The following is an 11810-nucleotide window of genomic DNA, read 5'->3' as shown; positions in this document are numbered from 1 at the left end:
TGAGCATCATGTTGATAAGATTAACAACACTTGTAGGTTGACAGCTCTGGGGCTAATGAAGAAGCAACTTGAGAATGAGTACAATGAATTTTTGAGAGACCCTGTATTTGGTCCGATTTTGGCTATTAATAAGCATGAACTCGGATACTCAGGGAAGGTTATTCACAGCTTCATCTGCAAAATGCTAGACATTTCAAAGCGTCACAAGTTATGGTTTAGCTTTGCTAGGAAGCCTCTTCGGTTTTCTATGCAAGAGTTCTACGCTGTGACAGGTCTTAGATGTGAAGCAGACAAATACACTGATTTTGAAGCTTGGAGAAATGATAAGGGGTTTTGGGGGACTGTGCTGAAGCAAAATGAAGAAGTAGACATGAAGACAATTAGGCTGAAGCATCTTACGGAGTGCAAGGACTGGTCGCGTGTGGACAGGGTCAGACTAGTCTACCTTTGTGTTATTTGTTTTCTGATGGCTAGGGATGAGAAGATCAATATCCCTCATGCATACATAGATTAGTGATGGATTCTGATAAACTGAGGAAGTATCCGTGGGGTCTTCATGCTTAAGAAAGCAAGGTTCAAATTGAAGAAGAATAGTTATATATTAGATGGATTCGCCTATGCCCTACAGATTTGGCTTATGGAGGCGATTCCAGACATTGGGACTTTGCTGGGTCAAAAGTACAAGGAAGGCATAACCAGTGTGAGAAAGAAAGAAGACCATCTATTTAAGTAGGTCGATGAAACTATGTTTGATGAACTTCGTAGGATTGATGCACAACAAGCTCTAATTGAAGAAGAGATTGATGATTTGAAAAATTGTTTGAAGAAGGCAGAATAAAGGGTTGATGTAGGTTGTGTGCCATAATTCAATGGCTTTTCGAAAGGGTTTGTAACTCAGATTAAAGTTAGTAATAAAATTCTTATCGTTTTGCAGAAAAAGCTATATTAAGTCATCGATAAAACAAAGAAACTCTAAAATCCAAAGTGAAACTCAAATCCCATTCGATATTTTGAGTCAATGATCAAACAAATAGAAACTCAAATCCAAAGTAAAACAAACATCCAAAGACAAATAAATTCGAGAGGTCTATATTGCTCTATCACAAGTCGACCTATTGTGCCCTTCAATCCCACACCTACTGCATTTGCGTTTTGTGGAACCTTTACTTCCTTGTGAACGAATTTTGTGTTCAACTGTTTCGTATCTTCGTTTCTTTCTCCTTCCTGCTGCTCTTCTACTCTCTGGAAGAAGAACGTTTGCCTTCTCCACATGTTCTGGGACAATCCATGCATCTTCAGGAACACTTATCGGATTTATGCTTCCCTCGTAAACTGAGATCCAAGAAGAGGTTGTGTACTTCTCGTCAGTCAGACTGTGAACTTGTCTGCCTACACTAAAACCGGCTTTTATGGCATGCCTGCATGGGATCTTTAACAAGTCAAAATTTCCACAAGAACATGTGCGTCTCACCAAATCAACCATACATTCCATTTTGTCTCCACGAACCAGAAACCGGTAATCGTTAATCGGGTAAACTGTAAACGTCTTTCCCTTCTGAATCCTTCTATCAATCTTCTTTTTCATAGATGTGGTAATGGCTTTGAATTCTTAGAACTTAGAATTCTCCGTTCAAAAAACCATCGAGTCATCATTTCCCTTATGCTGTCCAGTAGAGGAATGATCGGAAACTCCCTTGGCGAACGCAATGCAGAATTCATCGATTCAGCAGGATTATTGGTCCTAATATCAAACCTAAAACCAGGAAATTGACAGCGAGCCCACTTTCTCACATCAGCCTCTATTAGATATTTCCCAATCGCAGGACTAATCGAGCAAATATCTGTAAAGATCTTCTGAAAATCAGCAACTCGATAAGCTTTAGAAGCCTTTGCAACCAAACCAACCAAACATTTCCCATGGTAATAAGTTACAACATTATTCAGCAAGTGGTGAATGCAAATTCCATGATGAGATTGAGGGTACACGTTTGCAATAGCTTTACCAAGTGAGGTATTCCTATCAAAGACAAAAGCTAAACTCTGTTCATCAGCAACAACCACTTTAAGTTGTCTCATAAACCAGTTCCACGAGAGGTCATTCTCTGAGTCAACAACTCCAAATGCAAGTGGATATAAATTTGAGTTTCCATCCAAAGCAGTAGCAACTAGTAAAACACCTTTGAATTTGCTCTTCAAAAACGTCCCATCGAGAACAATAACTTTTCGAATGGCTCTGTAAAAACCTCGGACACACTGCCCAAATGAGATGAAAAGGAATCGGAATCTCCCATCCTTGTCAGTTTCGTAAGATGTATGTGACCCATGATTAGCTTCCTTCATCATGTACAAGTATTTGGGAATCTTCGCATAAACTGTTTCTGGAATGCCTCTCATTGTGTTGATAGCATACTCACGTGCATCCCACGCTAAAGACTTGGACACCTCGATCCCATGCTCACCACGCATAAGCTCAATGATATCATTACATTTTGGCCCCGCCTTCACACCATCGTACTTATGCATAATCAGATTACCAATTGTTTTTGCTGAAGCTGTCCTTACAGATTTGTTCCTTGCTGATGGAGCACATGAATGTTCAGCAACATATTTTCTGATAATGAAATATGAAGAACCTTTTAACCCTTCTGCACGAACTCGCCAACTGCAATCTTCATCTGCACAACGAATATACCAAATTTTGGTATCCGATCTGACGACTTTATAGTCGAAATTATGTTTCATTGCACAGATTTCGAATGTCGCCTTTAGTAACATTTTACTGCTAAAATGTTGACCCTTCTTCACAATATCCAACAAAGCAAATCGTACATTATGTCCCTTGCTTCCCTTTATGTCACACATCTTTTCATCATCACTTTCATCCCGCTCAATGTCTTGTTCGTCGAAATTGGTTTCACCAAAATTCACATCTGAATTTTCATTCGTATGTCCCTCCATTATGGCCGCACCAGATGCTTGGTTATTCAAGTTAACACGTGCCTCCCTATTGAGATTTTCATATTTTGACTGAAGACACACACACAAGCGCGTGGAAGGTTTGGTCCTCACATAGGTTAGAAAATTTTTAACTTGCCGGTCGTTGCTGATGATAACCGAAGGAGACTCAAGAGTATTAATCAACTCAGAAGGTAAGTAGCTTAACTCGAGATTGACCAGGGTTAGATCGATTCCAAAGTCATCAGAAACCATTAACTTTAGCTTCTCAATGGTTGAACTTCCATCCAAATTCAGTAACCTACCTCCTTTTGCTATTTTTGGTTTTAATTTTCGGAATTTTGAAACAAATTTGGCAGAAACGGGATTCTATCAGTGGAAAGATATAGAAGACAACGTAGAGCAAACATTCTACCGACAATAGTTAAAAGCGAAATTAGCAGAATGTAGAAACTACAGGTAGTAGAAGAAAGACTAAGAAGAAGACCGCCGGATTTGCTATTTTTTAGAAAGTAGTAGGAATAGTAGATTGTTTTTTCTACCATGGTAGATGGATGAAAATTTGGCAAGTTATATTTTCTAATTCCAGTAGATTGTAGTTTTCTTAGCAGATTCTACCATCTATTTCACCGTAGATGGAAGATCAGATCTTCTACCAGTTTAAGGGAGTTATTGAAATTCCTCTATCAAACATAATTTTTTCACCAATATATTTTTCATAAGTACTCATGTATGTTAAGATCATGTTCTGTATTTTTATTTATTTTTTTTTGCTTCTCAATTAATTTATATGAATTTTTACAAAGTGTAAGGGTAGTCATAGTCAAAAACTGATTTTGTTTTAAGGGGACAACTAGAGCTTGACCCGCACGCCCGTGCGGGTACTTATTTTCATTTTATATACATGAATGTTATTTAAATATTTATTATTTAATATTTTAAACATTTATCATATTTTAAAATGTTTATAAACACAATAATTAAATAGTTTACATGCTGCAAAAAAAAAATATTGATTTGTGCGATATACTAAATCTTTAACAAATATTGACTCATTGATATATTTGAGTAATATTTTTTAACACGAAATCGTTTCACAAATGTAATAATATTTTAAATATTTTGATTAGATATAGGCCATGTGGCAAAAATTTTGTACATTAGAAAATAATATTTAATTATAAACATTAATATAAATAGATTCTTTTGTTGAAAATAATTAATAGTAACTGAAATGGTTAAATATATTTTAGAAATATTTGAAATATATATATTTTAGGCAAGATTTAGATAGACTAAAAATAAATATTCGATTATAAATAATCCATATTATTGTACAAGTAATTCAAAATATTTAATTCTTAACATGTATAGATTTTATTTTTGAAAGTAATTAATGGTAACCTTAATGGTTAAACATACATCTTGGAATATTCAAAATACATATATTTTAGACCTTACAAGCTAAATGTGTGAAAATTATATGATATTAGGAAAATATTACATAATATTATTAAAAATCATTTATAAATTCGATTTTTTCTAAAACCTAGCTGAATCATTTTAGGAAATATATTAAACACAAAATTTTAGGTGAAATTTATTCAGGAAATGATTTAGTAAAATAGGAAAAGACAAAATATCCATAAATATAGCTTCATTTAATACATCAATGGCATAACATTGTAAATATAGTGAAAAATTAAGGGGTAATCTAATTTTGTACTCTCCTTTTAATAGATTAGATAGCTAAGATAAGTTGTTCCAAATTAGCAAATTTCTCAACAATATATATAGTTGAAATAATTACCATAACAATAATTAATAGCCATAAGATATCTTTCATGTCCCCAAGTCGTGAAGTTTTAAATGCGATCCAATACAAAAATCAGTTTGTACCGACCGGCCTTAATCCATGATTAATAAATTACTCCAACGGTTATCTAATTCTCGGTACGCTGAACATCGAATCAAGTAGAAGTGCAGTAGAGTAGAGTAGACTAGTGGGTAAGATAAATTCATGATCACTTTTGGTTTACTATTTAATTTCCGGTTATGTGAAGAGATTAAGATTTAGAGGTAGAGTGAGTGAGAGAGAAAATGGTGGGAATTAATGGGAAGAAGAGAGAGTGAGTGTGGTGTTCAAAAAAAAAAAAAAAGATGAGAGAGAGAGAGAGAGTAATAAATGCCTTCTCAAAAGCGGTACCTTCTCTTCTTCCACAGCAGAGTGTGAACGAAGACAGCTGTTTCTGCGTTTCTTCTTCTTTGTTTGTGTCTATCTTCTCTACCAAGATTTTTTGTTGAAAATCGCAGAAAGCGACTTTCTCTTCTTCTTCACCAAGAGTGTGATTTCTCAGACTCTCGGTAGTGGGAAAAAGACAGAGAATCTCAGTCCATAACCTATTTCTCTCTCTCTCTCTGTCTTTTTGTCTGTTAAATAATTCAGCTTTTTTTTTTTACTGGGCTCTAGAGGAAGGGGGAGAAAATGACGAGAAGAGCAGAATTTGAGATGGGTCTCTTCGTGGTTCTTCAATTCATGTTTATGCTATATCTATGTGAGTTCTGATTCTCTTCATGAATTTGAGTTTTAAGGCAAAAAGGGTTATGACTTCAACTGATTGGTACATTTCTTCACACAAAGTTTGATTTTTTTTTCTTGCTGATTCGAATCAGATTTCACTTGTTCTGGAACAATCTTGTTGTTTATTGTGAGAATTGGGTCATCGTAAATTTGCTCCCTTTCTGTTGAGGGTTTATAGTTTACAAATAAGGTTTCTTTTAAGAGAATATTTTAGTCTATAAGAGTGATGATTTTGATTGTTTTTGTTTTAAAGGTTCATCTGAGGAGTTGTTACCAGAGATATCACCAGATACTTCTCCTCAACCATTTCTTCCCTTCATTGCACCTTCTCCTATGGTTCCATTCATCAACACCACCATTCCCAAACTATCCGGTTTGTTCTCCATTCTAGTTTGCCTTTTGGTATATGTTATGTGAAAGAAACTCTAATACCAATCTGAGTTTAAATATCTTTTCCAGGGCTTTGCTCGCTTAATTTCACTGCTTCCGAGGGTTTGATTCAGACTACTTCACACAACTGTTGGACTGTCTTTGCTCCACTCTTAGCCAATGTCATGTGCTGTCCTCAGCTAGATGCTACTCTCACCATAACCCTCGGCAAAGCCAGCAAAGAAACTGGCCTGCTTGCCTTAAACAGAACCCAGTCTAAGCACTGTGTCTCGGACTTAGAGAAAATCTTGGTAGGCAAAGGCGCTTCGAGTCGGCTTAGGAGTATATGTTCACTTTACTCGTCGAACCTCACTGCTTCTTCGTGCCCTGTGATCAACGTCGACGAGTTTGAAAGCGCGGTGGATACATCAAAGCTTCTTTTGGCTTGTGAGAAAGTTGATCCTGTGAAGGAGTGTTGCGAACAGGCTTGCCAAAACGCCATACTCGACGCAGCTACTAATGTAACTCTGAAAGCATCAGAGCCTTTGACCGATAACTCGGTTAGGATCAGTGACTGCAAGAACATAGTGCAACGCTGGCTAGCTACTAAACTTGAACCTTCTCAAGCTAAGGAAACTCTCAGAGGATTAGCAAACTGCAAAATCAATAGAGGTAAAAGCAAATCAGATTTAACTTTTGAGTTTTGGTGGACAATGTCACATGATCTATTTGTTTTTTCAGTCTGTCCTCTTGTCTTTTCGGACATGAGAGACATCAGTGGTAACTGCAGCAACGAACTGAGTAACCAAATGGGTTGTTGTGGTGCAATGGAGAGTTACGTGTCTCATCTGCAAAAGCAAGCACTTATAACTAATTTGCAAGCTTTGGACTGCGCGACCTCTCTGGGGACAAAGCTCCAGAAGCTAAACATCACTAAGAATGTCTTCAGCGTTTGTCATATAAGTCTCAAAGACTTCTCTCTTCAAGGTTCCTCTACTTTATACTCTCTCTACTTGTATTTTTTCTAATTTCAATTATAAATCTTTATTAACTGTTTATTTTATGTGCTTTGATGACGCATTGTGGTTGGATACAAACAGTTGGAAGCCAAGGTGTGAATTAAACTCCCTCGATTTTTATCATGTTGGAAACTTGAGAATCATTTTTTTTTTGTAATTTCTTATTTATTTTTGTTGGTTAAAAAAGAATCAGGTTGTCTATTACCAAGCTTACCATCAGATGCAATATTTGATCAAGACTCGGGAATAAGCTTCACTTGTGATCTCAATGACAACATTCCTGCCCCATGGCCTTCTTCTCAATCATCAGCCTCTACCTGTGAAAAACGTGCGTGTTTATTAGGTTCCACAATTTTTTTCTCTTTTGTGGTTTAACTTTTAGTCTTTTTTCTTGCAGCTGTTACAATCCCTGCTCTTCCTGCTGCTGCCTCCTCGCAACCTGGTAAGTTTATCCTCTCTCTCTCAACTGTTAAGTGTGACAAGTCTGAAATGTGTATTCTCGTTTTTGGTCTCTCAGGTCTCTACAATGAAGGAGTAACACGTTTTGGGATTTTTGTACTGTCTCTGGTTCTTGTGATACTACTGTCATGATACCAGAACTAAGCCTGGTCCACTCTCAATCTCACACATGTTTACTAGTCAATTGAAATAGCTGTTTGTAGATCATACCCGTAGAGTCAGCTGCGGAAGTCGTTTGTTGACATGACCGGTAAAGTGCTCGAGTTGTTGAGATTATTAAGTTTCGGAAAGTCTTTTTTACAAAAATCTTTATTGATTCATGATTCTTGGAAACCTTTCTATGTAGTGTAAGCTTATATAGTATTGTTTGTTTTCTATCCATTCTATTTTTATTTATTTATAGACTTTTGATTTCAGAAATCAAAAATGCTACTTGAATAAGTTGTATGCAAAAATTCTTTCTTATAAAATCTTGGCTATGCGGCTGTTTAAATGTTTAGTGATGAAGTTGAAAAAATAAAAAATCATACAGTCATGTGCAGAACTGAAGGTATATGAGTTTTGCACTGACTTGCACATGACAATAAACGTTAAACTTTTCTTTGAGGTGACGATATTTCATATCTCATGTCACTAAGTTTCAGCGATGGCTTGTCATGGGACCAAGCTTAAGGTTTTGAAGGAGCTTGAGCTGATTACTAAAGCTAGGGGTGTTCAATCCGGATATCGGTTCGGTTTCGGTTCGGTTTTTCGGTATTTCGGTTAGTAAAATACAACTACCATTCTAAATCCATATTTACTTCGGTTCGGTTCGGTTTATATACCGTCGGTTTTCGGTTTATTCGGTTTTATACCAAAAAACATAATTATTTATTTTGGAATCATATTATATGAATTTTAGAGTCATGTTATCAACACATTCATTTATTAAAAAACATTATATGTTTAAATAAAAGAAGAAAAATAAAAAATGTTTCTATCATCTAATAAAATAATCAAATCTATAATTAAAATCAAAGCTCAAAATTTTGATAATAAAAATAAAAAACAAAAAATAAAACAGAAGCACGAAGCACAAAATAAAAGTTTTTCTATTCTTTCATATTTAGCATTCATCAAAGTCATGTTTCTTCTATTAAACATAAAACTCTATTCGTTTATAGATAAAAAAAATTGTGAAGAATTTCCACTAATTGTTATCATCAAATTTATAATCTTTATTTCAATTTAGTCAATGCTAAATTAAAGCAAAAAGATCAAAAGAAGACTAAGAAAATAAGAAGCATCTTTGCGATGAATTGTTATTTAATTATAGTTCAAGTGTTTTACAAATCAGGACTTTTTTATTACTGTAAAAAATATAGTAATAGTTATTAGCAAAAAAAAATAACTTATGATTTTCATACGTCGTTATAAAATATATACATATTTACATGTTTCTATTTTTTGATCGGTTTTATTCGGTTTTATCGGTTATATACCGAACCATATCCAAATCCTACGGTTTTTTAAAAATCATATCCATTCGGTTTGTATGGTATATACCAAATCCAAACCATATTATCTATTTCGGTTCGGTTCGGTTCGGTTCGGTACGGTTCGTTTTTGCCATATTGAACAGTCCTAACTAAAGCCTCAAAAAATGTCTTGTGCTTTGACCTTCTTGAGCGGTATCTTGCGTCTCAAATCCTTGCTCTCTCTCTCTCTCCCTTTGTCACTTATCTAGTACATATCTTTCCCGGAGATTGGATGTTTTAGGAGTCATAATGTATAGAAAGATCAAGGAGATCATAAACATTATTGTTAATATTGTATATTTATTATATAAGATACTCATATATATTTGTATCTATCTAGTTTAGGAAACATCTCTAGTATAAATATATATGTAACTCTAACATTATTCTTATGAGAGTCAATACAATATTCTTCCAATCATATACTCTCATCATTTTCTACATGGTATCAGAGCTACAATGATCTAACGATCTGTTTCGTTCCTGTTTTTCTTTTATTTTCTTCAAGCTACAGAGCTTCTTTATTTTTTTATTTCAAGCCGTTGAGCTTCTATTATATTTTCTGTTAAGCTATATGCTTCCGCCATTCATGTTCATGTGAACCTCTGAATCTAAGCCATTGAGCTTTTTGTTATTCAAGTCTACAATAGACCTCTGAATCCAAGACTAGTGCTTCTTTATATTCATGCCTCATTTTTATCTTCATAATTCTTAAGCCAACGTGGCTTCACTTCCAAAATCAAAGCTTAATGCTTCTTGTTTTGTTTTTCTTAAAGCCATGGAGCTTCTTATTATTCATATCTCCGAAGACCTCTGAATCTATTTCTTCTTTTTGTTAAAAAAAAAAAAGAAACGTTTTCTTTGTTCTATATTTTTTAGGTATTAGAAAAACAAATTTTTTTTTTTAAAAAAAAATGGTTTTGTTACCAAGCCAAAGTGCTTCCTATCATCATTCATGCTCAATCAAACGTGCCTCTGAATCTATAAGCCTTCGACCTTCTATTTTCTGTTTCCAAGTCAAGGTGCTTCATCTCCAACAAGCAACACTCCCTCATGTAAGTGTTTGCGCTACACATAGTCAACGAGAACACAACCACCAAAGGAGGCACATCATTATCATCTCTGTCCATTCACCTCCTCACAACCAACACCACCGTCTTCACCTGCTGATCCAAATACTAAAATGGCATGATTACTGAGTCAATCTCAAGCAACTAATTCCGCTACAACTCCATTACCACCTTGAGATTGAGGGGGCGTATAGAAAGATCAAGGAGATCATAAACATTATTGTTAATATTGTATATTTATTATATAAGATACTCATATATATTTGTATCTATCTAGTTTAGGAAACATCTGTAGTATAAATATATATGTAACTCTAACTATTATTCTTATGAGGGTCAATACAATATTCTTCCAATCTTATACTCTCATCATTCTCTACATAATGTCTCCTTTGACAAAATCATGACTTTGCATAGCGGAATAAATCATCTAAGTTTATCGGTGTTTTTCAAAGTCGTTCACAACATGCAAAATTCAGAAAGCTTTGACGTCTCAAACAATCGATCAAACATAACTGGGCTTTATAAACTATTAAATTTGGGCTCTATGCATTGACGTATTATTTGTGTTCCATCGTGCATTGACGTATTACCTTCCCCGGGTTTTGTAATATTCCTAATTAAAATTAGGTTCTTTATTCACCTTCTTGCTATAATGATATAAACATCTTTCGCCGGGTTTGTAATATTCCTAATTTTACTGAAGCTTAATCAGTGTATATAATTCAGTGGAAAAAATTACTCCATGTGATATCCTTATATATCACGTGATACAAAAACATAGTAACATACCATGCAAGTATTGCAGAAAATGGATAATTGGATATTTTCGTCAACTTGCACTGTTATAAATTATATTGTGGGTGTCTATAACCGGCTTAATTCATAACCGGTCCAATGCTAGAGAGAGATAGTCGACCGTGAGGAGATAGAGAGAAAATCGACATCTTGCCTTTTCCTTATTAGATTATGATTTGTACTCTTTCCATGTTTGTATTTCCTTTCTTTAGTCTTTCCATTATTCTATGACGGTGTAATTCCCTATATATAAAGAACTCCTTATGTTTATGAATAATACAGAAACATATATTCTATTCTCTAGTTTCACAACACGTTATCAACACGATATAATCTAAATCCCTAAGCTAAAACAAACCGCCTAAAACCCTAACCCTAATCGGCGAACATCCTTACCGGCGAACCATCCTAATCCCGATCGTGAAACCTTACATCCCGATCCTTGTTTGCAATCTGTTCCCGATCAGCTTCAGCTCAAGGCGTTCCTGATCCTAGCTCAGACGATCTCGGCTTGTTCAACCTCAGCTTGCAAACAAGACAATCTCAGACAGCTCGCGTTCCCGATCTCAGAAATCAGACAGCTCGCGACAACATCAGCTTGCGTTCCGATCAGTTCCAGCTCGCGGTTCATCTCTTTGGTGGTCCATTCAACCCTACTTGAGGTTAAGGTAATTCGAAACCTTAAAGAGAACCTATAATCGAATTTGATTGTTTGATAAGAATCGAAACCATAAAAACTACAAACCATAATAGTATGATCTAATGTTGAAATCAAAACCATACGGTAATAGATCAAAACCCCAATGAGTAAATCGAAGCTTATAATCATAAGTTCGATACCCCAAACCCTAATCGAGATTGATTGTTTGATCAACTAAAATTGAAACCTTAATGGTTTTGAATCTCAAAACCCCAATGATCTAAGATCAAAATCCAAACCCTAATATCCATGATCCTAGCCACATACATGCTTATTGCATGAATGCATGAAATCAATTTTATTTAAAACCCTAATACTAAAACACATTCGATTTTATAAACC

The 11810-nt window shown here is 35.0% G+C and overlaps 2 protein-coding genes across 4 annotated transcripts; one reads left to right on the top strand and one right to left on the bottom strand.

Annotated features, from left to right (window-relative positions):
• Positions 1 to 1087: 1087 nt before the first annotated feature.
• LOC106336888 lies at positions 1088 to 3210 on the bottom strand. Its single transcript, XM_013775860.1, has 3 exons — positions 3095 to 3210; positions 1640 to 3004; positions 1088 to 1418 (listed from the first exon to the last, which is right to left on the bottom strand). Exons 1-3 carry the CDS (start codon positions 3208 to 3210, stop codon positions 1088 to 1090), a joined length of 1812 nt encoding a protein of 603 aa, XP_013631314.1.
• Positions 3211 to 5065: 1855 nt separating this feature from the next.
• Positions 5066 to 7757, top strand: LOC106314958 (uncharacterized GPI-anchored protein At1g61900-like). 3 transcript variants are annotated; one of them, XM_013752810.1, is made up of 9 exons: positions 5078 to 5319; positions 5426 to 5510; positions 5790 to 5909; positions 5996 to 6577; positions 6647 to 6892; positions 7006 to 7017; positions 7112 to 7252; positions 7322 to 7366; positions 7442 to 7757. In XM_013752810.1, exons 2-9 carry the CDS (start codon positions 5441 to 5443, stop codon positions 7513 to 7515), a joined length of 1290 nt encoding a protein of 429 aa, XP_013608264.1. In that variant the 5' UTR covers positions 5078 to 5319; positions 5426 to 5440; the 3' UTR covers positions 7516 to 7757. The 3 variants fall into 3 exon arrangements, with proteins under 3 accessions (XP_013608229.1, XP_013608317.1, XP_013608264.1); XM_013752775.1 differs by having other exon boundaries at positions 5066 to 5510; XM_013752863.1 differs by having other exon boundaries at positions 5066 to 5510; positions 7118 to 7252; positions 7442 to 7728.
• Positions 7758 to 11810: the final 4053 nt, after the last annotated feature.

Source organism: Brassica oleracea, chromosome C1, assembly GCF_000695525.1.
Source record: "Brassica oleracea var. oleracea cultivar TO1000 chromosome C1, BOL, whole genome shotgun sequence".
NCBI classification, from domain to species: Eukaryota; Viridiplantae; Streptophyta; class Magnoliopsida; order Brassicales; family Brassicaceae; genus Brassica; species Brassica oleracea.
The sequence above is the reverse complement of the archived record's forward strand: the minus strand, read 5'-3'. Positions and strand labels throughout refer to the sequence as shown.

What these genes read in the sequence shown, in the direction of transcription:
- LOC106314958 (XM_013752775.1), top strand. Translation starts at nt 5,441, where the DNA reads ATGACGAGAAGAGCAGAATTTGAGATGGGTCTCTTCGTGGTTCTTCAA. An exon ending in CACCATTCCCAAACTATCCG is followed by an intron (nt 5,910 to 5,995) that starts GTTTGTTCTCCA and finishes TATCTTTTCCAG; the next exon opens with GGCTTTGCTCGCTTAATTTC. An exon ending in AGCCTCTACCTGTGAAAAAC is followed by an intron (nt 7,253 to 7,321) that starts GTGCGTGTTTAT and finishes TTTTTCTTGCAG; the next exon opens with CTGTTACAATCCCTGCTCTT.
- LOC106336888 (XM_013775860.1), bottom strand. Translation starts at nt 3,210, where the DNA reads ATGGTTTCTGATGACTTTGGAATCGATCTAACCCTGGTCAATCTCGAG. An exon ending in GTTATCATCAGCAACGACCG is followed by an intron (nt 3,005 to 3,094) that starts GCAAGTTAAAAA and finishes AAATCTCAATAG; the next exon opens with GGAGGCACGTGTTAACTTGA. An exon ending in AGGGAAATGATGACTCGATG is followed by an intron (nt 1,419 to 1,639) that starts GTTTTTTGAACG and finishes GATCCCATGCAG; the next exon opens with GCATGCCATAAAAGCCGGTT.